At 41.8% G+C, this 27,345-nt stretch overlaps 1 protein-coding gene across 3 annotated transcripts in view; it reads left to right on the forward strand.

The window, feature by feature from the left end:
• The first annotated feature begins 911 nt into the window (after positions 1 to 911).
• The window catches only part of HOMER1 (homer scaffold protein 1), a 79,198-nt gene continuing 52,764 nt past the window's right edge, over positions 912 to 27,345 (forward strand). Inside the window, exon 1 of one of the 3 annotated variants that reach the window (XM_080972966.1) lies at positions 912 to 1,129. Coding sequence is in view for 1 of the 3 variants with exons in the window: in XM_080972965.1 (XP_080829091.1) it covers positions 4,541 to 4,545 (5 nt within the window). In the remaining 2 variants the exon portion in view is untranslated. Of the gene's footprint in view, positions 1,130 to 2,856; positions 4,546 to 4,570; positions 4,645 to 27,345 lie in introns of those variants that run through there. The other 2 variants (XM_080972965.1, XM_080972967.1) reach the window with 2 other exon arrangements.

Raw genomic sequence — 27,345 nt, forward strand, 5'->3', positions numbered from 1 at the left:
TTAAGGGCTCTAAATAGTGTTAGGTAAAAGCTTTCTGGTCTTCTATTTTCTTGGGATATGATAGTTTTCATATTGATGCTGCTAATGTTTTGCTCTTTCTGACTCATACTTGAAGAAGAAAGGGCAACTGTATCAACTCTTGTTTCTGTACCTTACATTTCCAAGTGAATTCCATACTCCTGTCATAAATTTGAACATTTTAAAATGAGAAATTACCCAAAGCTAGAGCCTATCTTCACCCATTTGAATTTTGTACCAATAATTACATTTCCTAATATGTATTAAGTCAGAGACTGCCTCACCTTTGAGCTGAAAATCAGTATATCAATAAACCATATAACAACATGCTTCCTTCACAGTTTCAAAGTAACTGACATTAAATACCAATTAATACATGTTTCTACATGCACTTGTGTTACTAGTATCAGAATACCTCTCTGGGAAGTTCACTATTCTTGCTTGAGGCAATAGGTATCGATGTGAGGCCAATGTACTTGTTGAAACTTTGAATGGATGCATGGAAATTAAAGCATCCAATTAAACAATGTAGTTAATTTAAACTGTTTTCAAATTAGAAAGCTTGTTACCCATTTAATTTTCTTTGTTGTTTCCTTTATACTCCTTTAAACAGTGGCAGCGAAAGCAAGTCTATAAATAGCAGCATGTATGTTTCCCGTGAGACATTTTGGTTTTTATTAGCTAATCAGAACTTGAGGTAGATTTGAGTTAACTAATGTGGGGAAATCTACTTCTTCCCACTTTGGCTGATGGCCTTTACAAGGCAAATGTATAATTTTCTCTGCCTCATTTGGAATGTGCTGTTCTTAAACAAGTCTGAAACAACGTGCTTTTGTAAACTATTATTTCTTTACTCTGCTTCTGGAATTAGAAGGTTCTAGAGGTTTCCATGGGGATGGCAGTTGAGACCGTTGAGAGATTTGAAGAATCAGCACAAGAACATCACAAGAGTAAACGACAGGGCTATGTGTGTAAAGACCACCAAAGACGTCTCAATATGAGCAAAGAATGAATGAGGTAAAAAGGAACCACAAGCAAGTGAATAAAAAGAAAAAAGGCTAAAGAATGACAAACTGAAAGGAAACAAAAGCCACAGGTCATTGACATGCAGGTAAGAAGAGCTGAATTGCATTTATTTCCTTCCTTTGGCTAAAAATTACAGTTTTACTCTTCTATCATGTTACAGAAAACTATGCTTCAATTTCTTTTCATTCATCTGTGTAAATTCCTGGCCATATATTTGTACAATGCAAACAATTAGCATTACAGGATTCCAATATAGAAATGTTTTCCTATCTATATATAGCATTACATGAACTCTTGTGGAAAGTACTAGCAGCTTATTTTAATTCTGCTTACAAATTATTCTAGATCCAGCAGTAACAGTTATATATAAGATTTTGAGGCTGCTCAGTCACAAGTCTCTCTAAGCAGGGTCAGTGTATCCTCTTTTGCCACTTGAGGCGAAATGGGAAGTGCCACCCGCCCTGCTGCAACCCCCACTGAAGCATCCCTTAGCTAGGTTGTACAGCAGCAGCAGGTTCTGGTGAGATCTCACAAGAGCTCACAGACATCTTGTAGAAAATTGGTGCTTGCTTCCCCACAGGTGGCGGCAGGGCAGGTGGGGCAGGATCCTGCAGGAATGCTGCCTTGGGGGCTTCCACTGCCCCCACCTGTCTCTAAGTGGTGTACATAATAAAATTATTGATAAAACACAGCTGAATTCCACAAACTGCTAAAAAAACCTTATTATTATTAGTAACAAAAACACATAAAATCAGTAAAACGTTTAATGCAAACAGATAACTAAATTATATGTCTGTTGATAGATGAAAAGTGGGTTTCTAGTGGTTTTCTATTCAGTTCCCTGGCTCTGCCCCTGGTGTCTAGATAGGAACTGGGAAATATTTCTGTCTGACACCTGGCAAGCAGCCGCTGGTTAGCATTCACAATACTGCCCAAGAGGAACTGATTTGTTGGTTGATGACTTGGTAGAAACAGCTTCCTGTGTTCCAGTTCAAGAGGAAGATAGATTCCCTTTAGCAATTCACAGCATTGGCTTCTTTCTAAATTTTTAACGTTTTTGCCACCATACTTTCTAATTTAAGCTGTAATCATACAAGCCATCTTTTATTTGAAAATATGTTTATTATATGCAATCATATAAGTCATCTTTAACACAAAACCAAAAAAACCCAAAGATGCGTAAAATTCTACTAAAATATTTTACAGTGCAATCTAGTTGTTGCCCACTTCATCCTTAGACTATGGGTAGTATAATATTCTATTTATTTTAAGTATTTATGAGTTGCTCTTTGAGTAAAAATATCCAAAGCAACATATAAACAACATCAAAGAGGACGTGACCCTTTTAGCATTGTGCTAGCTGCCTGCCTGGTTTGCAATTCAAATTGCAACGCTGACTCCCAGCATCAGAGTCTGGATTTGCCTTGCTTCAGGGCGTATTTGCTACTTTCACGGCATGTTTTCAGTCTTCAAAATGAAGAGTCAGAACTTCCCTTTCTAGACAAGCAATTTTTTGAGGGTAACTATGGGGGGTGGGTGGTTAGACGACGCACCAGGGGCAAGCCAAGATCCTGGAGGTGGGTCGCAGCAGCCCAGCCTATCCTTCCCTCTGTTTGCACTCGCGCGCGCCCCTATTCCATTCCCTATTATAGAAGCGCTTCCGGCGGCGTGGACCAACCTGACATCATCCCCCGCACCCCGGTGACGTCAGCGCCGGGAGCAGTGTGTGACGGCGATGCGTAGGGGAGCGTGGTGACGTGCCCTATTTAAAGGTCCCCGAGCAGAGGATGGAGGCAGAATAAGCAGGTGCTGCCGCGCGGGGGGATCGTGGTTGCGGAGTAGCCGAGAGAAGACATTGCACCGCTCAGCCCCGCAGGGAGAGAGCTGGGCCCGAGTGGAGGGGCAGACCCCGCGCCTAGCTTGGGCTGCTTACGCGCCGCTGCAGCCGCAGCCCTTCCACCGTCGCGCTTTTTTAATTGTATTTTTTTTTTGTTTGGGTGGCTGCGGGCGCCGGTGGGAGAGACCGAGCGAAAGGAGAGCGGGGCGCCCGTCTGTTCTCTGGCGCCTCCAGCTCTGAGCGCCGCCCTCCCGGCTCTCCCCCCTCACGCCCCCAGCCTGTCCTGCGCGGGAAACCGGCAGAGGGAGAGAGTGAGGGAGCAACCCACTGAGGCGGAGGCGTGTGCGAGGGCGGGGAGAGGAGGAGGAGGAGGAGGTGTGAGGCGGGAGGATGTGAGCGGGCGGCGCGGAGAGGCTTTTGCGGGCAGGGAAGAGCCTGAGCGGCCGGGCACGGATTGACCCTGCGGTTGGAGAGCCCCGCGCCTTGACTGCCTGCCCGTCGGGGGAACGGTGCCTGAGGTGTTGTAGGGGCAAGCGCCCTCCTCCTCCTCCTCCCGCTGTCGCCGCAGCAGCCCGCGCTGTGGCCCCGCTGCTGCAGAGAGGGGCGCGAGGGGGCTCTGCTGCTATCGACGCGGTTACCACCACCGCCACTCCTCCTCCTTTTTCTCCTCCCGCCTCGCTGCTGCTGCTGCTGCTGCTGCTGTGAATGATTGATCTGCCAGCTCCGAGCCGGAGGAAGATGCTCCCCCGCTGCAGAAACAGGCGTGCCTGAAGGGGGACCCGCCACATCTCCTGCCGCCTCTCCCCTTTAGCCCCCCACGTCTTCATCATCCCTCCCTTGCAAGGGATGCGCGGCCGGTGCCCTGCCTCAGCCGCCGTTTTACCGGAGCCCGATGTCAGCGCCGGCGAAACGGCTTCTTCCTCCGCCGCCGCCGCCGCCTCCCGCTGCTGCTGCTGCCGCTGTCGCCGCTGCTGCTTGGGAAAATGAAGCGACACCCCCCATTCTGCTGCTGCTGCTGCTGCCGGCGGGGGTGTTAGAAGGAAGGGCGGCGCGGAGCGCTGCGCACACCGCAAGCCCCCCAATCCCGCTCTGCACCTGAGACGGACGGCGATTCGGGGCTCTCGCCGCCGCTCCAGGGCATTTGTGTTAACTGCCGACGGCGTAAGCGCTGCTGTGGGGTTTCTAATCCCCCCCCCCACCTCCTCCCTGCAGAAGGAGAGTTGGCTTGGTGCTGCTGCTTCTACCTCCTGTCCGCCGCCTCCTGGCAGGGAGCTGGAGCTGCCCCTGGACCCCGTGGTGCAGGGGGTGCGGAGGAGACTGGCTCCGGGAGGCTATGGGGGAGAGTCCCCTCGGGCCGACTACCTAGCCAGACTCCCTGTCTTCTCTACATAAGGGTTTCTTCCCCCTCCCCCGGCCACGCTCCCACATGCCTGTAGACTCTAGCGTTTAAAATTCTGCTGAGAAGGATTATAGGGCCCCGTGGATTTCGTGGAAACACCTGGGATCTACTACAGGAAAAGGCAGAAAACCAGACCGAGGAGGAGTATCAGCACTGCTAACTAGCTGGGGTCCAGTTGCCGCGTTGTAAAAGTGCAAGGCTAATCCATTTAGGAATTGGTCTGCTTAAACGACTCACATAGCACGTCTCCATTGGTCATCATGGGGTAAGGATTTCATACTGAATCTAGGAGTTGTAAAGGAGGGAAGTGGGTGTCTTTAACATGTCCAGTTTCCATTAAGTCTGGAATGCTTGCCTTTTAAAGGTAGGCCACGTCATTTCCACTATTATCTGTAAGAGAGGCACTGTAATAGGTAACTATGTTGGAATTTAAATCAGAACTAAGACTACCTTCCGTAATAGCTTAGTAAATATCTTGCTTCTTGGTTAGCAGCACTGAGAAATGTCACAACGGCAATGAAACCAGAGACTTATTTATTCAGCTTTGAATATGTATAACGTTAAATATTACTGGAATGCTTCAGCCATAAAACAGGAAACATTTGTTGCTCTTGTTTTGTCAGCCAGGTCTGACACTTAATCAGTGATCCTGTTTTCCATAAGTACTAGAAAGATAATGGAAAGAGGAATAATATACAGACTCTCTTTTCCTGCAAGCAGTTAACACTCTGAGAAGATCCTCTTTAGTCAAAATATTTTAAAATGCTGGGGATTTTTTTTAGCCCTGCTGGTTGCTTTCAAAAGTGAGGAAAATGGCTCCTTAAGCAGCTTGTGGGTTGGGTGAATGGCTATTCCAAAGTAGTTTGAACACTACTGTACTACCTTTTTGTTGATGGTGCCAACCACCAGTACAGCTATGGGAGTTTTTGAAAGTGCCACTTAATGCATACAGTATACATATGTGTATTTTTGCAGTTGTGGAATCTGTATTGGCTGGAATGTGCATGGAGTTTTTTTGGTTTTTTAAAGATGATATTCTGCTTTCTATCCTTGGTTAATAATATTCTTATTTTACACATTCCCCTCTCCTCCCCCAAAGAATCTAAGGATCATGTGATAGCTCAGCTGGTAGAGCATGAGACTCTTAATCTCAGGGTGGTGGGTTTGAGCCCCACGTTGGGCAAAAAATTCCTGCATTGCAGGGGTTGGACTAGATGATCCTTGTGGTCCCTTCTAACTCCACAATTCTATGATTCTATGTGTGATATGAACTGTAATCTAGATGCTTCTTATGTATCAAGATAATGTGTGGTTAGTTTACATAGTAAAGTGCATGTCATGGTTAACTAGTGAAAGGCAACAAATAGTACTGATGGTTTCTGGTTTCTGTTCTCCTATGCTTACGGTGTCTGTAGGGCTCGGTCATTAACTAATTGTCCTGGATGATTTCTTCAAGAAGGCAAAGGAGGGGCCAGCACCTGAAACCCCACGCCCTAAAGTGCCCTGAATTCAAGTTCTGTTGCTGCAAATATAACTTGCAGCACCTCTATTTTTGTCTTCAAGTTGGCAGCTCAGGAGACCAGGCAGTATCTTGGGCTAGAGAGATGTGGTCCAAGTTCCTCATTGTCAAGTATACATAATGAGCTTGCAAGCCATGCTAGACCTTACTTTAGTTGATTGAACCCAGTGAAAGAATTCATCTGCATGTGTAATATTTTGTGTACAGGTCTAAGCTAATCATAATTTAACCTTCTCTTCGGTAGATCCCTGTGTGCTGTGAATTTTCAGTGAGCGTAATTGCTAGGAAGCCAGAGACCTTAGTAGAGTAGATGAGCACCTTTTTTCTGTTTCCTCTTAGAGTCACTGTGTGTAGAGTCTTGTTTCTCTCCTTTCTTGTTCTGCTTAAACCAGCCAGGGGCATCTCAATGGAAGAAAGGCATGCAGAAAGAAGCTGCTGGTTTTCAGTTCACAAACTCCTTCCCTAAACTGTCTTTTTATCTATGAGAGAGAGATGGAGAGGATAGGGAAGAAAGTAACAAGGGCTAAGCACCTACCTACCCACAAAGGCATTGGGTTTTAAAAAAAGTAAGAAGAAATAACTATAAAATATTGCTTAATCTATAACTTGAGATTTAGTGTACCTTGATTGCACCAAGTAGTAGAATGCCAACTTTCCATCTTCAGTCTTTTCTGAAGCCTGAGACTGCATGCTTAGGTTTTCTTTGCTTGCTGGGACAATCAGTCGTGCCTGTAGATTTCCATGGCTTTTCCACTTCATGGGATTTTGTGGCCTTGCTTTCTTTCTCTCTCGCTTTTGGTCTACTTGGATCTGAGCTTCAGTATTGCCATTGAATGGTTTGTGTTTTATTTTAGAAAACCTGCTTCTGGCCTCGAAGAACCTAATCTATTACATCCTAAATCTAAAGGCCCGAATCTATGTTGCATGCAAAAAGGCCTGATGACCCCACCGCTTCTGTAACATGGCTCTTCTTGGGACAACGAAAAGATTCTAGTGTTCACTTACATGCTTTTTTGTGTAACATTTAAATGCTGCCAGCACAGTTATTAGAATGTGGAGTCCAGTGAAATCAGTGGGATATTTACAACATACTGCATATGTTTTGTACTGAAGAACAAAGCACAGAAAATCTAAGGCATTAAAAATTCTTCCCATTTGCCAAAGGACCTTGAAGCTTTACAGATATTCCTTAGGAAGTTGTTAGTTGGTTGGATACACCTAGAAGCAAACATTTGCGTCTACATGCAGGGAATATAGCTCCCTGATCTTAAGCTTTGTTAAAACTGCCCATTCCAAAATGCCTCTGTGTAGCATTCAGGTCATTTGTTTTCTGTCTGCTACTTGCCTTAGCCACCCATGTGAAAAGTTTTTCCCTCATGTGCTGTAGATTTGCCAAATACTTCCCCAACCTGGTTCACTTCAGACTTTGTTGGACTCCAGCTCTCTCATAACTCCAGACAGCATGGCCAGTTGTCGGGGATAATGGAAGTATTTACTAGAAAGGTGGGCCAGACTAGTTTTGGGGAGTGTGTTTTGACATCTCAAATCATTGTCAGATGTTTTTCCTCTTTTGTCATTCTGTCCATACATATCCATAAATTAACTGAAACTTCTTGATCATTCCATATCACATGGTCCAACTTTTTTACCTCATGTCATCCAATTTTCTTAAGATTTTGTACACTTGTTGAATGATCAAAACTAAGTTTAGCAACAAAATAGATATCAAACAACATTATGACACTGCTGGAACTGTTTAACTGGTGCCATGATAACATCCTTTCTATCTAGTTCTTATTTTCAACAAATGAGGAGTACAGAAAAGAAGAAATGCTCCTAAAATGACAAAAAGAGTGAAAGTGATCAAGGGGAAACACAAGGATTTCATTGCTACATCCAGTCCAACAGAAATTGTGACCATGGTGTACTCCTTTAGTAATGAGAGGGAGAAGTTTGACATTGAAGGAGGTACAAAATCTCTGGATATGGCTGAGATAACTGGGTATGCGACCTGTGAGTACAAGCAAACATGGTTGTTGACCTATGTGCTGTTGGTGGACTATAAAAGTGAAGAAGCAACTGTGACCTTCTTACACATTTTCCCCATAATTTTGTTTGATATGCATTTTGTTGTAATGGTCACAAGATGAAGTACTAACAAGAATTCTTTCAAAGTGTTAATTCTATCATGCAACAGCAAGCTATCAATCTGCTTTGGAATACATTTTTAAAAGAAAAGCCTGACTAGCTTTTCAGACACCTTTTAAATGAATACCTTTCTTAAGAAATGCCTGTAGCGACTAACATTATAGTTGAAGTCTTGTTTATTTTGTTATATTTTCCTCCTAGAAGACCCATTTATCCTAAATAGAAGCCAATAAGGCAGACATGTATGTACTATATGTATATATATATGCAATCCCATTGAGATCCCAAGATAAAATTTTGCAGATAGCTATTAGAAATATTAAATAATCAACACAGGTTTTGGGAAATTTTTAATCATATTTTTTATCACTTTTTAAATTTTGCAACTTAAATTTAAAATTTACATTTTTAAGTAAGTCCACCATGTGACATATCCTGTTAAAGCCCACAAAGTTCTGAAAAGATTGGTGTTTTTAGTTTTGGTGTATCTCAATCCTGGGCTGAGCTTTAAAGGTTTTGAAATTTCAAACCATCATAACTAAAAAATGGGATGATATGAAAAATTAAAATTTTAGATTTAAACTTAGTTTTGATCATCCAACTAGTGTACAAAATATTAAGAAAATTGGATGACATGAGGTAAAAAAGATGGATCACTTGATATGGAATGACCCTTCTGTTATCTTGATGGCATTCTGTGAGTGCATAACCCTTTGAAAATAACAATAGTATAGACTGGTATAATGTTTTTTTAAAACTGAAAACAGAACCTTTGTTGAACCTGTACGGCTTGCTAAAGACCAGCAACTGCTGGAGTGTATAATACTCTTAGTCATGGAATGGTGGTTGTTTTTATCTACTCTTATGCAAAAGCTATAATGAGCAGGCTTGATCATCTAGAGAATCTTCCATAGACTGTATGTATAAAAAGCCCAATACAAATGGAAGAAGATATCCACAACAAGTTGTGTTGAATTTTGCCTAAGCCTTTTTGGCACCTGGCTGCATTCCCATCAGTCATTGGGTTACTCTAATTTTGACTCAGGTATATATGATAGCCAGCTGCTACAGACATAACACTGCTGGATAACATTTCATGTTTCTACAGAGTATATTAATGAAAGCTCTAAAATCATGTTACCAAAAAGGCCAGACTATATGTGATGGTAGCTCCTACTTGAGATTAAACCCCGAACTGCTCTAATTGCATATTTGTTGTTGTTTTTAAGTATTTATAGGCTACTTTTTGAGGTAGGGGAGCCTGAGATAGGGGTCTGGCCTAAGTGTGCATTAGTGTGGGGCACTGAACTCTGTACTTTCCTTCCTGCAGCATCTCTTCCTCAAGTACTGTTTTCCTTGGCTAGACGTCTGTACCAGAAATGACAATACTCAGTTGGACAAAATGTGCTTGGAATTAGGGACTGTTTCGGCCCCTTTTTCCTCTTAAAACCCACCCCTCTTTTCTATGTGATTGTGGGAGTATTATTTTTAAACACAAGGAGAGCTATCATCACTATCGCGGCCCTTTCTTCTTACAAGGTGATGATAAAGATCCGCAGCCTAGTGCATGGTTTGCCTGCATATGTTTGTGACATTGTTATTTCTTCCCTCTTTGCCCACATTGAGTTAGCATGTGAAAAATGACAATCTGACCTATGGTTTATTAAATGTAACCTGTAACTTACTAGGAGGTATCTCCATTGACATGTGCTTAAATCACAGATGTAGTGGCAAAAAATGCCACTATTTATTGCCTTTCAGAGACAGAATGATGTTGAAGACTGGCAAATTATTGCAGTTTTAAACCTCTTCTTTTCATAGATTCCTGAAAAATTCTTAGTTGCAGATCTAGACCAGATAGTTTATTACTGACATGTGCAGAAAAAGGACTTGTTTTCTTCAAAAGCAAACATGAGCAGCATGGTTTGGCATCTGAAATTCTTCTAACTCTTGTCAGATGTTTGTGTCTCTTGTTGTTCCATTCATACATAGTATTCAATTATCTGAAACTTCAGCTATCTAGGTGGAATTCTCTGAGTGAATAATCCTTTGTAAATAGCACTCCCATTTACTTGAACCTCTTATTTGAAATATCTGTCCTGTCCCAAAGGCAAGTAGTCCCCCCCCCCCTTTCCCCATGCAGGTTAAAGTGTAAAGTCTGGCAGAGAGAAAATGAAAGAAGGAAGTAGTGCCCAGAGAGGCATGAGCAGGGGCAGGTGGGTGTTTGCAAATGCAGTGGTGGGAGTTGGGGATGGAAATTGAGGACTAAGCAGTGGCTTCATTAAAGGGGGATTTGGCAAGGAGGTGGCATCACATAGGTGTTCCGGGGTGGAATTCCAGACCCAAGAGGCAATGTTGAAGAATGATCAGTTCTAGAGTTTACTGTGGAGAGGTTGTTCAAATTCCTTCTTGGGCATAAAGGCTACATCATGATCCTGAGTCAGCCATTCTCTCTTTCTCAGGGCTGCTTTGAGGGAGGAAATGGTGTAAGTTGTATGTACAACATGATTTGTGTTGATTGTATTGACAAACAGTAATATGGAGTAAGGTGTCATCGGGGTCTTAGGGTGAAAGGCAAGCAATAAATAATTAAATGATGATGATGATGATGATGATACCCAGCTCTAATTGTAACATATGAATCAGGAAATGTCATGAAAGCCCTGGTTTGGTGCCTGGACTCTGTGGTGGGCTGTTGAGGGCCAATAAACTGACTCTTAACCATGACAGCTATCCACGCAATTAGTCAGTTGCCTGCTTTGGAAAGAGTGGGCTCCCCTCATAGAGCAGGCTTGTAGTCAGGGAATGTTCCTGGATCCATCTTCACCACTAGAGGTCCAGCTGGCCTCAGTGGCTAAAAGCGCCTTTTACCAGCTTTGGCTGGTTAGACAGCTGCTGACATTTCTGAACTGGATGGCCTAACCATGGTCATCCAGGTAAGCACCAGGTTGGATTACTGAACTGTGCTGTATGTAGGACTGCTTTTGACGTTTGTTCAGAGGCTGCAGCTAGTGTAAAATGCAGCCGCTCAACTTTTGCCGAGAGCAGGGTATCACCACCGCTGAAAGAATTGCACTGTCTGCCAAGTAGCTACCAGACTAAGTTCAAAGTGCTAGTTTTGGTATGTAGACCCTATACAGCTTAGACCAGGATACCTGAAAGATTGTCTCGCTGCTCATATATTAAGTCAATTATTTTGCTTTGCAGGAGAGGGCCTCCTTACAGATGCATCTTATCAGGAGATTCATTCTATACAATAAAGGCATCTGGCCTTTAGTGTTGTGGCACCTACCCTTTGGAATTCCCTCCTGTTAAATATTAGACAGGCACCATCTCTGTTGCCTTTTCAGCGCTTACTGAAGACCTTCTTCCAATAACCTTTTAAGTAGTGATCTTTCCTAGTTTGCATCTGTATTGGAGATGCGTTAGATGTGTCATCATTTGTGTGTTTGCCTCCCTGGGTTCCTTTGGGAGAAAGGACAGGATATAAATTTAATTAATATTAATATTATTAACAACAACAGAGAAGAAATGGTGATTCAGAAGAACAGAACAACAAAGTCAATTGAGACTGGCAGGGTAGATTACATTGTATCAGTTTTAGATTATTTCAGATTACAGTGGTACCTTGGTTTTTGAACATCTGTTGACAAACATTTCAATTTTTGAACACCATAAACCCGAAGGTAAAAGTTTCAGTTTTCGAACACGCCTGAGAAGTCGAACATGCCACGTGGCTTCCACTGAGTGTGAGATCCTGAGGCCTAGCTGTAAGCTATTGAATTTTTGGTTTTCAAACATTTCAGAACTCAGAACAGTCTTCTGGAATGGATTACATTCGAAAACCGAGGTACCACTGTATGATTATCCTTGGAATGGAAGCATGGGAAACCATTGTAGAGTTCCTTATATGATTTTAAAATCTTTCAGCAGAATTTTGTCATATTCATTTGTTGCATTTAAACCACACAAACAAATATATTTGCAATCTCAAGTACCCACGTGGATTGGACCAGTCGTCCATTTAGTACAGCATTCTGCTTCCCACAGTGACGAATCGTATGCCTCTACAATGATGGCCTGAAGAGAATAGCCCTCGCCAGGTGATCCCACATAGCCATTATGGCCAATAGCTATGGTTGGAACAATTCTTCATCAACTTATGGTCATAATCACATATTGTTATCATCTGTGGTGTAAAGCAGGGGTGGAGAAACATTTTGGTTGGATGGCCAGATGTTTATTTCCCACACCCCTGGCAGGCCAAATTTGGCAGGTAGGCAGGGCAGCCCACCTGTTGTAATACTAAGTCAACCACTCTGTGGCTTGTTTCCCTGTCCGGTTAAAAGAAGCGCTCAATAATCTTATGTAAGTGGATAGAGGATTTTAAGCAGCGTACATTGTTCACCAAAATAAAATCATAGCAATTATCCTAGCTTCATGGCTAAGTGAGGTTTTGAACCCAGGTTTCCCAGGCCCCTAGCCCAGCAGTCTTACCACTGAACCTGTACACTGCAGTACCTCTATAAATCACAGTATAATGGAAATCTGCCCTGCCCCCTTGCAGTGCCAATAATGGTGTGTGCATCAGCGATCATGGACATGCCAATTGCACACAAGGGGGTCGGAGGCCTGTATAAGCAAACGTCCACATTTTCTCACAACCATTTCAGCAAAAGAGAAAGCTGGGTTCTTCCATTAATTTTCTCAAGAATTTCTAAAGTAAACACAAAGGGTTTACAAAAAAGACCCCCCCCCACACACACACACCTCACTCAATGTGCTTGGACAAAATCCTTCTTCCTCTCTTTCTCACATGCAAGCATATTGAGGGAGGGAGGGAAGCAATAAATGAAACTCTGCACACTCAAAGAAGCAAACAGCTTGGGTCTATTGCAAAAACCTCCCCATTGGATTCCACCTTCAGGGGCTTAGAGAGATTAAATTTAGTTTAAATTTTGCCTCCAAGGTGGTTTCTGAGAAAGAGAAAGCAGGGGGAAGAGGAATGATCCTGCCCTGCCTCCCTTGCTTTCTCTATGTTTGGGTTGCTGTTTTTAACTGTTTCCTTCCCTTGGAGACAGCAGAATCTGCTGCTAGTGATTTTTATGACAGGCTAAGCAGAAAAGATGGACAGACTCATCTCAGTCACTGGAAATGTATTGATATTATTGCAAGTGACAGGTCAAAGACTGGACCATGGCGTTGGAGGTTTGGAGAGGGGTTCAGAATCTTGGCAGAGCTATGCCCCACTTTGCACATAAGACAAACCATCCCTGGTTTAATATAATGTCAAAAAACTCTGCTGTTATGAGCTCCTGGGAGGCAGAACTGTTAGCATTGAGAAAGTGCTCTAAGCTGCCCTGAGCCCATGGAATAGAGTGGGATATTTAATATAGTGGCCTCCTCTGCTAGGTGGCTGAGACACAGCCATTCACTTCAGTTTTACTTGCTGTTAACAGTGCCTCTAAATCCCCTGTTCTATGTTACTAAAACTGGTAAGAGATTGTGCTGGTGATGGAGAGGCAGGCCCTTAAGTGTAGACAATGTGCTCCATCATGTTCTTCATGGTATTGGTGCTCTCGCAGAGAACACCATCACACCTGCTGCTACTCTGCCAGTTGAAGATTAGAATTAAGGTTCCACTAGTAGAACAAAGGGACAGATTTTGTGTCGATTCAGGAACCCTTTCGCTTCGCTGCCTCTCCCTAATGCTTCAGAAGCATATGGGTTAAGTCTGACACACTTTTGACTTGAAGAGTCATGCCTGGGAAGAGGCATGAAATGCCATTACCATTGCTACTGTGAAATTTTAGAGTGGATGTTTAGTGAATTTGATGTTAATCATTATGTGCTATTAAAGATGCCACACTCTGGCATCATAAAAGTTACTGTCTAAATAGATCTATGCAGATAGAAAATGGAAGAAGACACTGTTGAAGTAATGAAGGCTACATCTGCTAGCAGTGTCATGGGAGCTGTGCACCTCTCTTGCAGAGGCAATATTTGTGTGCTTCCTCCTGGGCACACAGCAGAGTTGCTTTGTGTTGCTGATGCACAACCCAGTCACATGATTCAGTTGGTAGAGCAGTTGCTTTGCACTTGAAGCTGTGTCAATTGCCAGGTTATCTCATGTCACACCAATCCTGATTTACGATGTACTGAGTACTTACAAACCTTCCTGCATTATTCTTCTGCCTGAGAGCAGAAGCATGGAAGAGGTAGTCATAGTCTTGGAGTTGTTGAACACAGACCATGTCCTGGAATCTTCTGTTTGATAGAATACGGTACTGCCAGATTGTCAGGCCTTTTGCATAGAGATGCTGTACATGAACTATATACAAATTGCTCTTGGCAGCAAGGTCATGCAGAGCCAATTCACATGATTAAACTGACATGTTGATATGTCTTGAATTCACCTTGTAGTGAATAAATTGTAATTTCTTATTGTTATTCATGTCCTACCACTTAAAGATGTCTTTTGCATGGTAACATAGATGATGAGTTGCGTACTGAATGTGCAGTAAAACAGTTGCACAATTTATTGCAAAGTACCAAATTGTAATAAACTAATTTAGTGTCCAGGTTTTGACATGTGGTCCCAAGTCAAACTGTATTATGGTTGCCGTAGGGAACCTGCTCTTTCCTTTTTAAACAGTGTGGAAGATTCTTTCACATGAAATGTCTATACTCAGTTGTTGCTATCAACTTGTAGAGCTTTTTTTGGGGGGGGGGAGCACAATTAATACGTTCCTGCTGTAGTAGGTTATCTAGAATACTAATAGGAGACTGTTGTCTAGAATACAACACCCAGCTGACACATTGTCATTAGAAAGCATTCCAGACCCTCAATCTCCCAGAACCCAGCAAGCCTTAAAAGTAGGAGAGCAAAGAGCTCAAAGACAGAGGGCATGTAGCAGCACCCGTAGAGGAGACAATGAGAATGATGAATGTGGAAGTGGAAGAGACGGGGAGGGGTGGAGATTTACTCGGGACAACGCCATTATCCAAGAGGCTGGGTTCTATAGCCTCTCTCTGTAAAGATTGAAATAAAAACGGAGGGTAAGAAACTTTTCCTTGTCTTTATACTTTCCTGGGCAACCAGCCGGGAGCTGCTGACAGAATCCTGACACCCTAGTGGGAGCCAGCACAAGTCCAGCTAGTGTAACAAGGTTGCCCCATCACATTTCCCCATGGCCCCAGAACAGTGCATGAGTGGGAGAAGTGGGCAGATCATCTGTCATAGTGTGACATTTAATTCCTCCCTTTTCTCACTTGCATGACCAAGACTTAGCTCTGATAATGTCCTTTGGCATAGCAGAACTGTCCATTTGGAACACGTGGATATAACTCTGCTACTGTCAATGCTGGTTAAAGCCACTGTGGCATTCCCAAACTATTTGTAATGGTCATTGCTAAATATATGCAAATATACGCAAATGATCCTTTGGATAAGCTGCCATGGAATATGCTTGACACCAGTTTTCATACTGGTGAATTTCATTAATTTAAATTGAGATTACTGGTGTGGTGTTGTAGATGGGATGATGGATGCAAGTTGCCTGGGTTAAAGTTCTTTCTTTTAGCCTTGAGTATAACTTGCTATCATTTACCACTCTTCTCTCTAATATTAGATATCTTGTTCAGACTTATTAGGCTAACAGTAAAGCACTTTTTGTATGCTATAGGAGCAGTGTTAGAAACTCAGATATACTGTATAGGTGCCAAATGGCTCCCTGAACCAAGTTTACACTCGCCAAAACAGAATGTCTAGTTGCTATTTTTGGGCAAGATTGCTTTAAAGTCTTATATTTCAAATGATGGACTGTGACTGATTATCAGTTAAACATCTGGCTAGTTCAGTTGACAACCTTGAGCTAGTTGTATAACAACCTTCGAGAATTTAAGAAAAGTCACTTGATCCAGGGACAGTCCACATATAGACTGGTCTATTCCTACCTCTTTTCTTAATGGTGATGCAGACCATTCATAATATAAAAATATTCTTCACAAGTGTGAGCAGGAAAGTGGGGTGGGGTAAGTGAAGAGAAGCTGCAACAATTAACTATAACATTGTCCAGTGCTCCTGCTCAGGCTGCACAGAAAAAGCATTTTGGTTCCTGAAATTCATCCTGATTGTGCAGATAAAATATAACTGATAGAATTCTACAGGATGAGGCATTAGTCTGTGAAAACAGTCAAGATCCGATGATCCCCAGGCAAGCACCTCCTGATAATGGAGATGTCAGGTGCTATCCTGGTGCCCAGGCATCTTCACTTGGTCAATAGGTGGAAATTTGAACACTATATATGAGTATATTATACAGCAAGTGGGGACTCATGAAAATTAGCAATGCTTGGTAGGGGCTAGAATGTTGGGTACAGGCACACACATAAGTCCTTGGAAACAGTTGGCAGGGGGTGAAAAACCCTTCCAACACATGCTCACAAAGGAACACTCTCAGACAGACACCCCAGCTTATCTTTTAATTCCATTGTAGGTGCATAATGTAAAGAGGTACTAAGGGTATTGAGTTGGAGATCCTGCTCATCACTATAGGATTAGTGATTGCCTGAGCAAGACCAGCTGGATGTCATCCCTAAAGCAATAAGTGATTGTGGTATTTTGTTTTAGGGGAAGTATACACCAGGCCCCCAGAATTTACTTTGTCTTAGGCAAAGCCTAGCCCAGAAGCTTCCCTATGATAACTTTCTATGTGCACGGGATTCTTTTTGCATGAAGGATGATTCAGTTAAATGAGCCAGCCCAGTCTATAGGGTTTTTTGGTTCCCTCTGTGGGGAGAAAAATAGAAACCACAGAAAGGAAACTGCTAAGCAGCAGGTCTTCTGCTTTTCATGGCAAGTCCCAAGACTCCTTTTCAGTTAGAAAAAAGAAAAGAAAAAAGTGTATCTTGTAGTTTGGCTCTGACAACTCTGTCTTATTATAGGAAGTGACCTGCAGAAAACTCTGAAGCATAGAGAAGCTCACTAGGTTACTTCAGCATTGTTGCCTCTACTAGTAAACAAGTTCAAACATTAATTGTGAAATTTAAGAAAATCTTTTTTATTATTATTTAGCTTGACTACCTGATCTACTGGTACTATCTACCATATATTTAAAAATAAAAAATCCAAACTAGAATTATACATCAAATGTACATTTGCATAGTGATGCATGCAACTTGACTTCATTCGGTTGTATTCTAAATCTGGTGTGTGGTCTTCTCTAAAATAATACATCCGATTTTGGAATTTCCGTGATTCCTACTAAGGAAAGGTGATTTGATTTTTGGTGAAGTTGAGGGTGTACACATGGGGTTTTGCCTCTATATTGCCTTTTGAAGTTGTAGAATTTTGCCATTTAAGTTAGTCAGAGTAATCTAAGTTTTTTAGCAAAATGTTTATAAATATAAAATATAAAGCTTTTTAAATACAAATTTTAATTAAAAACTCTCATACTGAAAAGCTAGCAGATTGTAAACTACATGGGTACAGTAGTCTTTTTTTCCATGTAATAATGCTGAACTTGACCTTTTAAGAGCTATAATGCTAGGCACCAGTTCTTGAGAAATAAAGAGCTTCAGATAAGCACTTGAAAAATAAATCTAAAATAAATGCTGTGAAGATAACAGAAGCAGTGGAGCCTCCTAAAGCTGATTATAGCAGTAGTCCTGGTAGCTCCTTAATGCTAAGCACTATCAGCTATGGAAATTTCTCTTGCACTGTTTTGTTCTGGTATAGCAAGAATGCATTTAAACCAGATGTGTGTGCCTTCTGTTTAGGAACAGAACTATAGTTTTCATTTTCCTTTTAAACACACTGAAAACCTACAGCTGTCTCTCAGCAACTGCTTGCTGGTTGACACTGAAATACATACATAGTAAAAATACAACCAGAGCTATCTGTGCCAATTCTGGTATCTTTTAAAAGCTGAAGACATAATATGGGCTCCTCCTACCTTCAAGTTAATGAAGAAAGTATTATGGAAAAATACTGAGTTTTCAAAATGGAGTCTTCCACTTCCTGATTAAAAATGGCACTAGTATTACAAAGGACTAGAACAGAAGATTACCTAATGCCACAATAGTTTTGTCAGGGTAGCTGTGTTGAACATTACTTTACTCTAAATATGCTAAAATCAAATCTGTATGCATCTAGACTCGGTAGGTGTTCTCGTAGTTTAGAAAGGCTTGCTGAAATCAAAACCGTTTTTTTAAAAAACCTGTCACATGCACAGAATCTCAGTTCTTGTTAGAAAAGAAGTGCAACTGGATTTGTTATTCTAAATATATTATCTGTGGGGATAAAAACCTGTGCTACTAAGTGGTGGAAAAGATTAAGATTTGGATACTAGATTAAGAATCAACATCCCAGTCATAAAGGAAGACAATGGCTTGTTGAAGGAGATTGTTTCAGTGGTTCTCTGGCTCAAAGGCAGCATCTTTGGTGGTCACTGGAGCCTGGAAGTTTCTTTCTCCCATTTTATGGCTCGCCACATACCAAGCCTGGAGCATCAGCACCTGGAGGCTCATAAAAGCTGGAAGCAAACGAAGAGAGGTTTGCTTCTCTGTGGGTGCAGGCCACCCTTGTTGTTTCAGAGTATGCACAACTCCTTCCAAAGGCAGCATCCCATGGGTGTTTTGATGGGGGCATGCAGGTGTCCCTTTCTTTCACACAAGAGAGTGGAGGAAGCCTGGCTTTTTAAAATCCCAAACTGGATATATATATATAAAATCAGATTTTCATGCTTTGCCCTGACTCTTCCTATTTATTCCCTTTTATTCCTCCAATACAAAAAGAAGGCAATGTCCCTAGGCAAGCCCCTACATGTTCCAACTTCAAAATCTTATCCTAACCTTAATAGCTAGTTCTTTCATGGCAACTAATAGAAATTTCGCTCTCCTACACAAGAAAATGGTAAAGTGCTACAATAATTGTAGTTTGAAGTAGAAATATTGATGCTCTGTGTAGCATCGAATTGTGGTGTGTCTGGGGGAACAGGGCTAGACAATGGAAGCTCTGGGTAGTGGGCTGTCTGGGGCTGGATAGTAAAGGTGTTCTACATTCTAAATGTTTCTGTCTATATCCTGCAGAAAGCACATTCCAAACAATTGTTAAAGTTTGCTAGTCTTGATAGTGCTAAATAGCTTATTATCCTGTCAGAAAGTGATAGAGTTTAATAAAGGTTTAGTACAATTCAGAGGTCTCGGTGATCCCACTGAGACTTAATTGCTTAATTGTTTTTGTTTAAATGTGGTGATTTCACTTGCAGTTTGGTACACCTAGTATCATCTAGATGAGTATCCCTCTTTGTCTTTGTATGTGTGCATTGAGAACAATTCCATATCCAAGGTTTTGGGGCATATCATTGAATTGATGGAAGAATATGACAGTGTCTAAGGTAGAAATTGCAATTAATGCTTTTGAAGAGCAGACATCACTGAAATAATAGTGTTTACACAGGTGGTTATTTCAAAGTAATACTGTAACAACAACTCCACTTTTAAACTTGCTACTGCTAACATCAGTGTATTTAACTTTTGGAGAACAATTAAGTTAACTTCAGTTAATAAGTAACACCCCTCTGCAAAGTAGTTGTGCACAGAAACAAGTACAATGAACCCTCCTAAAAGTAGACTATAAAATAAATAATGCAACAGGTTTTTACTCACTACTATTCTTAGAAATAAGTTGGTACAGCAGACCTCTTTTCCCTACTGTCTCTGAACAATGGCAAATTAAACCTGCTGGAGAATGTGAAAAATTATTGGATTAACCTGATTCGTAAAGAATGTGTAGATGAGCTTTAAGATGCAGGTGGTGAAGTTCATTGTTCGTGCCCTTATTTTAACCTGAAGAAGAGTGGTCTTGAGCTCTCAAAAGCTTTCAGAGTCACCATCTGGAACTGCCTCAGCAAGAGGTGCTGTAGTACCTAATGGCTCATCAAGAGCTTTACTCGGCCAAGTGACAGGCTGGTTGAGACAATCTTTCCAGCATTTATTTATTTTTGTCTGTTGGTATGTTAGAATACATATATATAATATTTGTTAAATCTACATTTATAACAGAAGTTACCAATTTTTGTAGTCTTGCAGGCACATCTGGAATTTTAGAAAGTACAGTGGGCATCATCCCTTTCTTTGCTTTTCTCCCCGCTTTCCATAGTGTTACAGATAAAGCAGGGACAGTAGGAGAGAAAGAGAGTCCACATACATATTCTTTTGATTCTCATGAATCTGCCTGATTTTACACCGTGAACTTCAAAACACCATCAAATTAAAGCTTACCTTGGTAGACTACAGAGTAAAATTGTACTTCTTGTTATTGTCATCACCACAAAAACGTTGATCAAAGGCATGTATCTCAATGATACATTTTTTAAACATAGGGTGACAATAGAATCACCAGCAAATTGGAGAACACTTGTGTGGAAAAGTGGTGGCCTATTTAATAGTGGCAGTTTTGAGAAGATCCTTTGTAAAAATTGAGTACCCATGCCTGCACTGGGTGGTTTTGTTTTTTTAAGAGAGGTGACTAGTGATGGGAAGAGTAGGGGAAGGAACCCATTAAAAATGATGCCATTTCAAGAGGATCCAGTTTACTGAATAAGATGTATGTGTGTTCATGTGTGTATGTGCTCTTTCTCTCGGTGGCATGCCTCTTTCTCTGCCTTGGTGGCTTTTGTTTTCCTCCCTCTCCCCAGTCTCCCAGATTACTGCCCTTTCCACACTTTTCCTCCTACCCTTGGTTGCTGCACCATCTCTCCAGCTGCTCAGGTGTCAACCTATGCTTTGATGAGCACACAAAGCTGAATGAGGGCTGTGGGAAAGAGTGTCACTCTTAGTCCTTTAGCTCTGTACTTTTTATGGATGGGGGGTGCAGAAGGTAACCACTTTCCCCAACTTATGACAAAGGGAGCAATGGCAGGGGCTGGTGCTTAGAGGCTTTGTGGGCACTATGTTGGAACCCTAGCTTTATACTGAGTCAGGGCATGGTCTACTTGAACAATATCTATAGTGTTCTGGCAGTTATTATCTAGGGTTTGGACTAATGTATTTCCCAGTCCTATTGCATGAGATGCTTTAACAGGAAATACCATGGATTCTGGGATCATTATATATTCAAAGTATGTACTTCTCTCTAGACCAGGGGTCAGCAACCTTTTTCAGCCGTGGGCTGGTCCACCATCCCTCAGACCGTGTGGTGGGCCGGATTATATTTTGGAAAAAAATAATGAATGAATTCCTATGCCCCACAAATAACCCAGAGATGCATTTTAAATAAAAGGACACATTCTACTCATGTAAAAACATGCTGATTCCCAGACAGTCCGTGGGCTGGATTGAGAAGGCGATTGGGCCGCATCCGGTCCACGGGCCTTATGTTGCCTACCCTTGCTCTAGACTCCTTTTGACCCCAAAGGAACCAATGTGAATTAGACTTGGTAGCTCTCAAGCTAAACATGTATCTCCCCCAGATATCTTTTGAAATCTAGTTAGCTCTGAATCTGAGTGTACATTAAACTTGCTAATTTATCTACAGCCCCTAAAGGGATGGAGATTTGTGCCTTTATATGGAAAGATTTGACAATGAAAATGGCTTCCCCACCATACATTCAGAACCAAAAGGACATTTCCCCCTATTCTGGGTTCATATTGTGTCCTGCCCCATGTGGTGGCCTAGTTATCAAAAGAAATAGATTCATAACTATTCCAGGGATAACTCAGTCACAAGCCAGTTCTGAAAAACTGGTCTCCCTGAGTGGTGAAATCATCCAGAGCAAATTCTAATATCAGGAACCAACTGAACAATCTCTCCTAGAGAAAGTCTGTGGCAAGTGAACCTGAGTTTATCAAGAAACAATATTCTCTGCATTTTTAGGTTCCAGTGCATCAGTAAAGCTCTGGAGATTATGAAAAGATGAAGGCAGTTCTAGCTTCCATGGCTTTCCTTATGGTATGGTATATACCAGCCTCCGCCATGCTGGTGCCCTCCAGATGTTTTGAGCCCAAAACATCTGGACGTTCCCAGTATGAGGGACACTAGTATATTATTCAAGTAAATACAATAGCTAGGCACATAATAAAAAAAAGGTTTGTCATATTGGCCATAAGGAAGAACTTGAAAATCCACAGTTGGACAAAACCTATACGTATTATGACTAGTGTATCACATCCAGGATTTTGCATAGCTGACCTCATGGCTAAAATATCCAACACAATGCTTGTACCTTTTTGTTTTTCCTTGATTTCTACCCCACAACCACTGCTTTGTACAACTTCTTGTGACAATTTTTGTTTTTGTGAGAATTTGGTGCCCAACTGAATTTTAGAATAGTTAAGCAACAACTCCTAAGTTTCAGATCTCTTAACTGTATAATTTTTAATGAGGCTCCCAACTAGTGGTGTTTTTTAAACACTTTAAAATTGAGTGATTTTCTTCATAAGGGGCAGTTTAAAGCTGGCAAGATTGCCAAACACTTTTCACAGAATCAGGAATAGAATATGTTTAGTGATTGGGTTGTTGACTGGAGTGACTGGAGTGCTAATCTAAGCAAGGTCTCAACATATATTTTAATCAACTAAAATTCTTTAAGGACTGGTAGCAGAATTGTTTTTCCCATTTAAATTTGAGTGGGTACTGTATTGGTGTGAAATGCATAGCAGAGTGCAGCTGTAAATGAATTTAGGCCTTTTGATTGGCTTTAAGGTTGACTTGCCAATTGAATATATCTTATATTTGTTGCTAGTCTTCCTTTAAATATCACTATCAAATGTTGCTTTTAAAACTGTCTTGTCAGATGTCCTTGGTGCATTCCATATAAGATAGCATGTTATACACGCACACCATAAGAGGAGAAAACGAGTGCATGATACAGATGCCTGGGTCACAATGACCTTAACTGAGAAGCATATTGTCTACTGTTTTGTTTAGCCTGTTATTTAAGGTGGATTTTTGTGGGCATTACTTTACATTGCTTGGCTTGAGATGAAATTTTATAGGCATGGCAAAGTGTAGTAGGCTGTGACATATTTGCAATGTGTTTACACTACCAAGTACATGTAGCAGCTGCTTCCATCTGTGTTCGCCACACAATTTCCCCACTCATTTTAAAACGGTTTGCTAAAATACCCCGTGGCTTAATATTTTGTAGGGAGCAGAACTTGCTAAAGAAGCAACAGCACAGCTTTCCTTGTTTTCAGTGCTGAAAGTATGTGTGACATAAAAATGGGTACCCCTCGGTGGGTATTTTGGCTGCAGGGTGCCATTCTTTTTCCTAGTTTCTCAATGAGAACAACAGCTTACACATATCAGTGAATTCAGTATATTCCAGTAGTTAGTCTTGCTTCTCCTCCCATGTTTCAGGTGGACTGCTTGGCCTTTAAAAGAGAGGTGCATTTTGATTGACTGTAGTGAGGACTCTTCCAGGTTGGCTCAGCTGCTTTAAATATTTATGCTTGTCTTCTTTACCCTAACTTTTTCACTAGGTTTTTCCCTTTATGCCTTCTCTACTGATGAAGCATTATAATGCATTACAATTTTTTTTTAAAGCCTACTCATTTTATCCACTGTGAAAGAAGAGCAGTATAAACGTAAGCCACAATATTGCCATCTTTGTCACCCAGCGACTAGACTTGGATAGAGTGTAGCTTCATGAATAGACGTTTCCACCCTCCCCACTTCTTTGAGCAGTGAGAAAGGAAAGAACACTGGGAACTTACGGAGTTTCTGTAACACTGGCTTTATTTACAATTACACAAATAGTGTGTGAGAACAACAACAACAACAACAAATTTATTAAATTTGTGAGGTCCATGCCTTTACACAAAATACCATAAAACATTATTAAAAGATAAACAAAAAGATTATAAAAGTAAGCTAAAATTCATGCCATGCTGTCCCAGCAAGGAAACTACCCAATAAACCCCACCATTCAGGGAAGAAGATACAACAACAGGTTAGGAGAGCAATGGGAGGGACCTCACCGTTTCATCCAGGAACCATACCCTAGTTTTCATAGCCTTCACCACAAAGACCGCTACCACGTGAGAAATCCATGGATCAGCGTCCACCAGTAAAAACTTTACTTGGTCCTCAGAGTTGACTATTGATTTGGGAATAGTTTGTAACATCGCATCCCTGAAGGCCGAATAGATGGGACAATACAACATGTAATGTATGAGATCCTCTTTGGTTCTCATATAACAAGGACATATCCGCTGCTCTACTGGGATTTTTGCATATCTGCCTGACAGATAGGCCGTAGGAATGGTTTGAAAACGGGCCATAGTAAAGGCTCTCTGAAGAGTGGGATTGGTGATATTCGCCAAGTAATTGGCGCAGATTTTGACTGCTTTCAGTCGGGGAAACCAGTGGGACGACCCTGGGATCTGTATTTTTGTGGTATCTAACAGAGCGTCTCTCTCCAGGATCCATTTCCGGACTTTGTCCGGGCTCCACCGTTTGAGGATATTAAACTCCGGTAGGGTGTATCTAACCAGGATCTCAGATAAGTTTTGGCGCCAAGTGGTGTTCTTTTGAAAAGATACAAAGGCTTGTTTGGCCAATAAGGTGTTTGAAGTGTTTGCAAGGTTGATGTAAAATCGTAGGAATCTTAAGTGGGCCCTGGCAGACACAGAGGGTAAACCAACCTCCACCCTCAAGAAAGCTGCTGGGGTTCCTTGAGGAAGGCCTAGAATCCTCTTGAGATAGTAGTTTTGCAAAATTTCAAGCCGTTCCAACAGCCTCTGGTTCCACCCCCAGAGTTCTATCCCATATAACATCTGGGGAATAGCTTTCCCAACAAAAGCTCTTAATGCCGGGATCACCAATTGTCCTCCCCTGGTATGGAAGAAACTAAGCAAAACACCAATTGTTCTTCGTGTTAGGATGGTTACAGCCTTAAAGTGGGCTAGCCAGCTAGATGTAGCCTGGAATGTAACACCCAGATATTTAAAAAAAGGGCACTGTTCAATCACATGTTCATCTAAAGACCATCTAAAGGTGTGGCGAGCTCTAGTGAACACCACAATTTTTGTTTTGTCATGGTTTATCTTTAGTGAATTATGGGAACAGTAGGCTGCGATCCCCTCCAGCATGCTGCGTAAGCCTCTTCGGGTGAGTGCCATTAAAACCATGTCATCGGCATATAGCAAAATATTCAGGCGTTTACCTTCAAGGGCTGGAGCCGATGACTTGTACTTTGCCATGTACTGAACAATGTCGTTTATATAAAAGTTAAAAAGAAATGGGGCTAGCAGGCATCCCTGTTTGACCCCTTTCCCCAATGGCAGTGGGTCCGTAAGAGTTCCCGATGACCCAGTTCTGATTTTGACTGTAATGTCTGTATGTAATTCTCTGAGAATTTTTAAAAGTCGTCTGTCAATGTCCGTTTCATATAATTTTTTCCATAGTCTATCTCTACAGATTGAGTCGAAGGCAGATGTCAAGTCAACGAAGGCCACAAAGAGTCTGCTCTTATACGCTTTTGCATATTTAGCTACCAGGGTCTGTAGTACCATGCAGTGACCTATCGTATTGTGGCCCTTTCTAAATCCTGCCTGTTCCTGGTTGAACAGGTTAGAATGGTCCGCCCAATCTACCAGCTTGTTTAATAAGTACCGGGTATAAAGTTTGTATGCGATGTCCAGAAGGCTTATAGGGCGGTAGTTTGCTGGATCTTGAATGTCTCCCTTCTTGTAGATAGGGACTACCACACTTAGTTTCCAGTTTGCTGGGATTTTACATGTGTTGTTTATTGCCGTAAAAAGTTTGGCCAAAAAGATGGCCCACCATTGGGCATTTGATTTAAAAACCTCAGGGGGGATCATGTCCTCACCAGGAGCTTTGCCATTTTTTAAAGTTTTAATTAGCTGTAGGCACTCTGATTCCGTAACAGGATCCCAACTAGCTAGATGCTCATTCTTCAATGGGAGGAACGGACTCAAATTAGCAGTATTTGAGAGTGTGTATAGCTTGAGAAAGTGTTGATACCACACATCGGATGGAATACTGCTGTTTACAATTTTTCCTTTGGATGAGACTCCCTGTGCTACTATTGCCCAGAATTTTCTATCGTCTCGCGATTTAATCGCCTTATCAAGTGCCTCCCATTGTTCCTTCCTGTAAAGGGATTTCTTGAGTTTTAAGGTGTTTTTATAGTGAGAGCGCCATCTGTGGAAATTTACCATAGATGACAAAGTCCTCTCCTGTTTTACCTTATTTTGTTGTTTCCTAAGCAGGGATCTTAGCTTCCGGCAGTCTTTGTCAAACCAGACCCCCGATTTGTTATGTTGTTTGGGAGGCCTGGTGTTTATAAGAAATGGGAAAAGGGACTCTGAGACCCGCTGATATAGTGAAAAAGGATCAAAGTTAGGTAAAGGACACTGGTCTCTCAGAACCAATAAATCTGGAGAGTGCAGGTGTTGATTGATTTTAAGCTCCAGCTCGCTGTTCCATTTACGCCTGCGTGGGGCCGGTGCTTGAGGAGGGGCTGCACAATGTAGATGTTGTAATCCCCCTGATTCGAGGGGAGTTAGTGAGATTGCTCTAGGAAGATGGTCGCTCTCAGTTCTGTTAAAAGTGCTGAGACCCTGTGCCCTCTCCAAAATTGTTGGAGAGACCAGGATATGGTCAATCACACTTGCACCACGAGGGCCGATAAAAGAGAAGAAACCTCCTGACCTATCCATGTAAGTACCATGCAGGTTGTACAAGTTATGCTTAAAAGCAATCTCCAGTAATGTAATACCTGCCTTATTCAAGACCTTTTCATCAGAACTCCAAGGGATAAACCAGTCTGCCTCTGGTAAAAACTGGGTTTTGGAGCCATATGAATTGATGTCGCTGCCTATCCTGGCATTAAAGTCACCTGCCAGCAGGATGTTCCAGTCAGGAAATTCTATTTTGGCCTTCTCCAAGCATGACTCCAAATCTTCCCAGATTTGTACTGTCTGAGAGGAAGTACACACGGGGGGAATATAAACGTTGAAACATAGAAGATCTCCTCCTGTGTTATTGGAGATAAGTAAAATCTGAAAATTGTTGTTCTTCATCCACTGCAGTTGTCGCACCATGTTTCAGGTGGACTGCTTGGCCTTTAAAAGAGAGGTGCATTTTGATTGACTGTAGTGAGGACTCTTCCAGGTTGGCTCAGCTGCTTTAAATATTTATGCTTGTCTTCTTTACCCTAACTTTTTCACTAGGTTTTTCCCTTTATGCCTTCTCTACTGATGAAGCATTATAATGCATTACAATTTTTTTTTAAAGCCTACTCATTTTATCCACTGTGAAAGAAGAGCAGTATAAACGTAAGCCACAATATTGCCATCTTTGTCACCCAGCGACTAGACTTGGATAGAGTGTAGCTTCATGAATAGACGTTTCCACCCTCCCCACTT

The sequence above is a fragment of the Podarcis pityusensis genome, assembly GCF_964106645.2.
Source record: "Podarcis pityusensis genome assembly, chromosome: 11".
Taxonomy (NCBI): Eukaryota; Metazoa; Chordata; class Lepidosauria; order Squamata; family Lacertidae; genus Podarcis; species Podarcis pityusensis.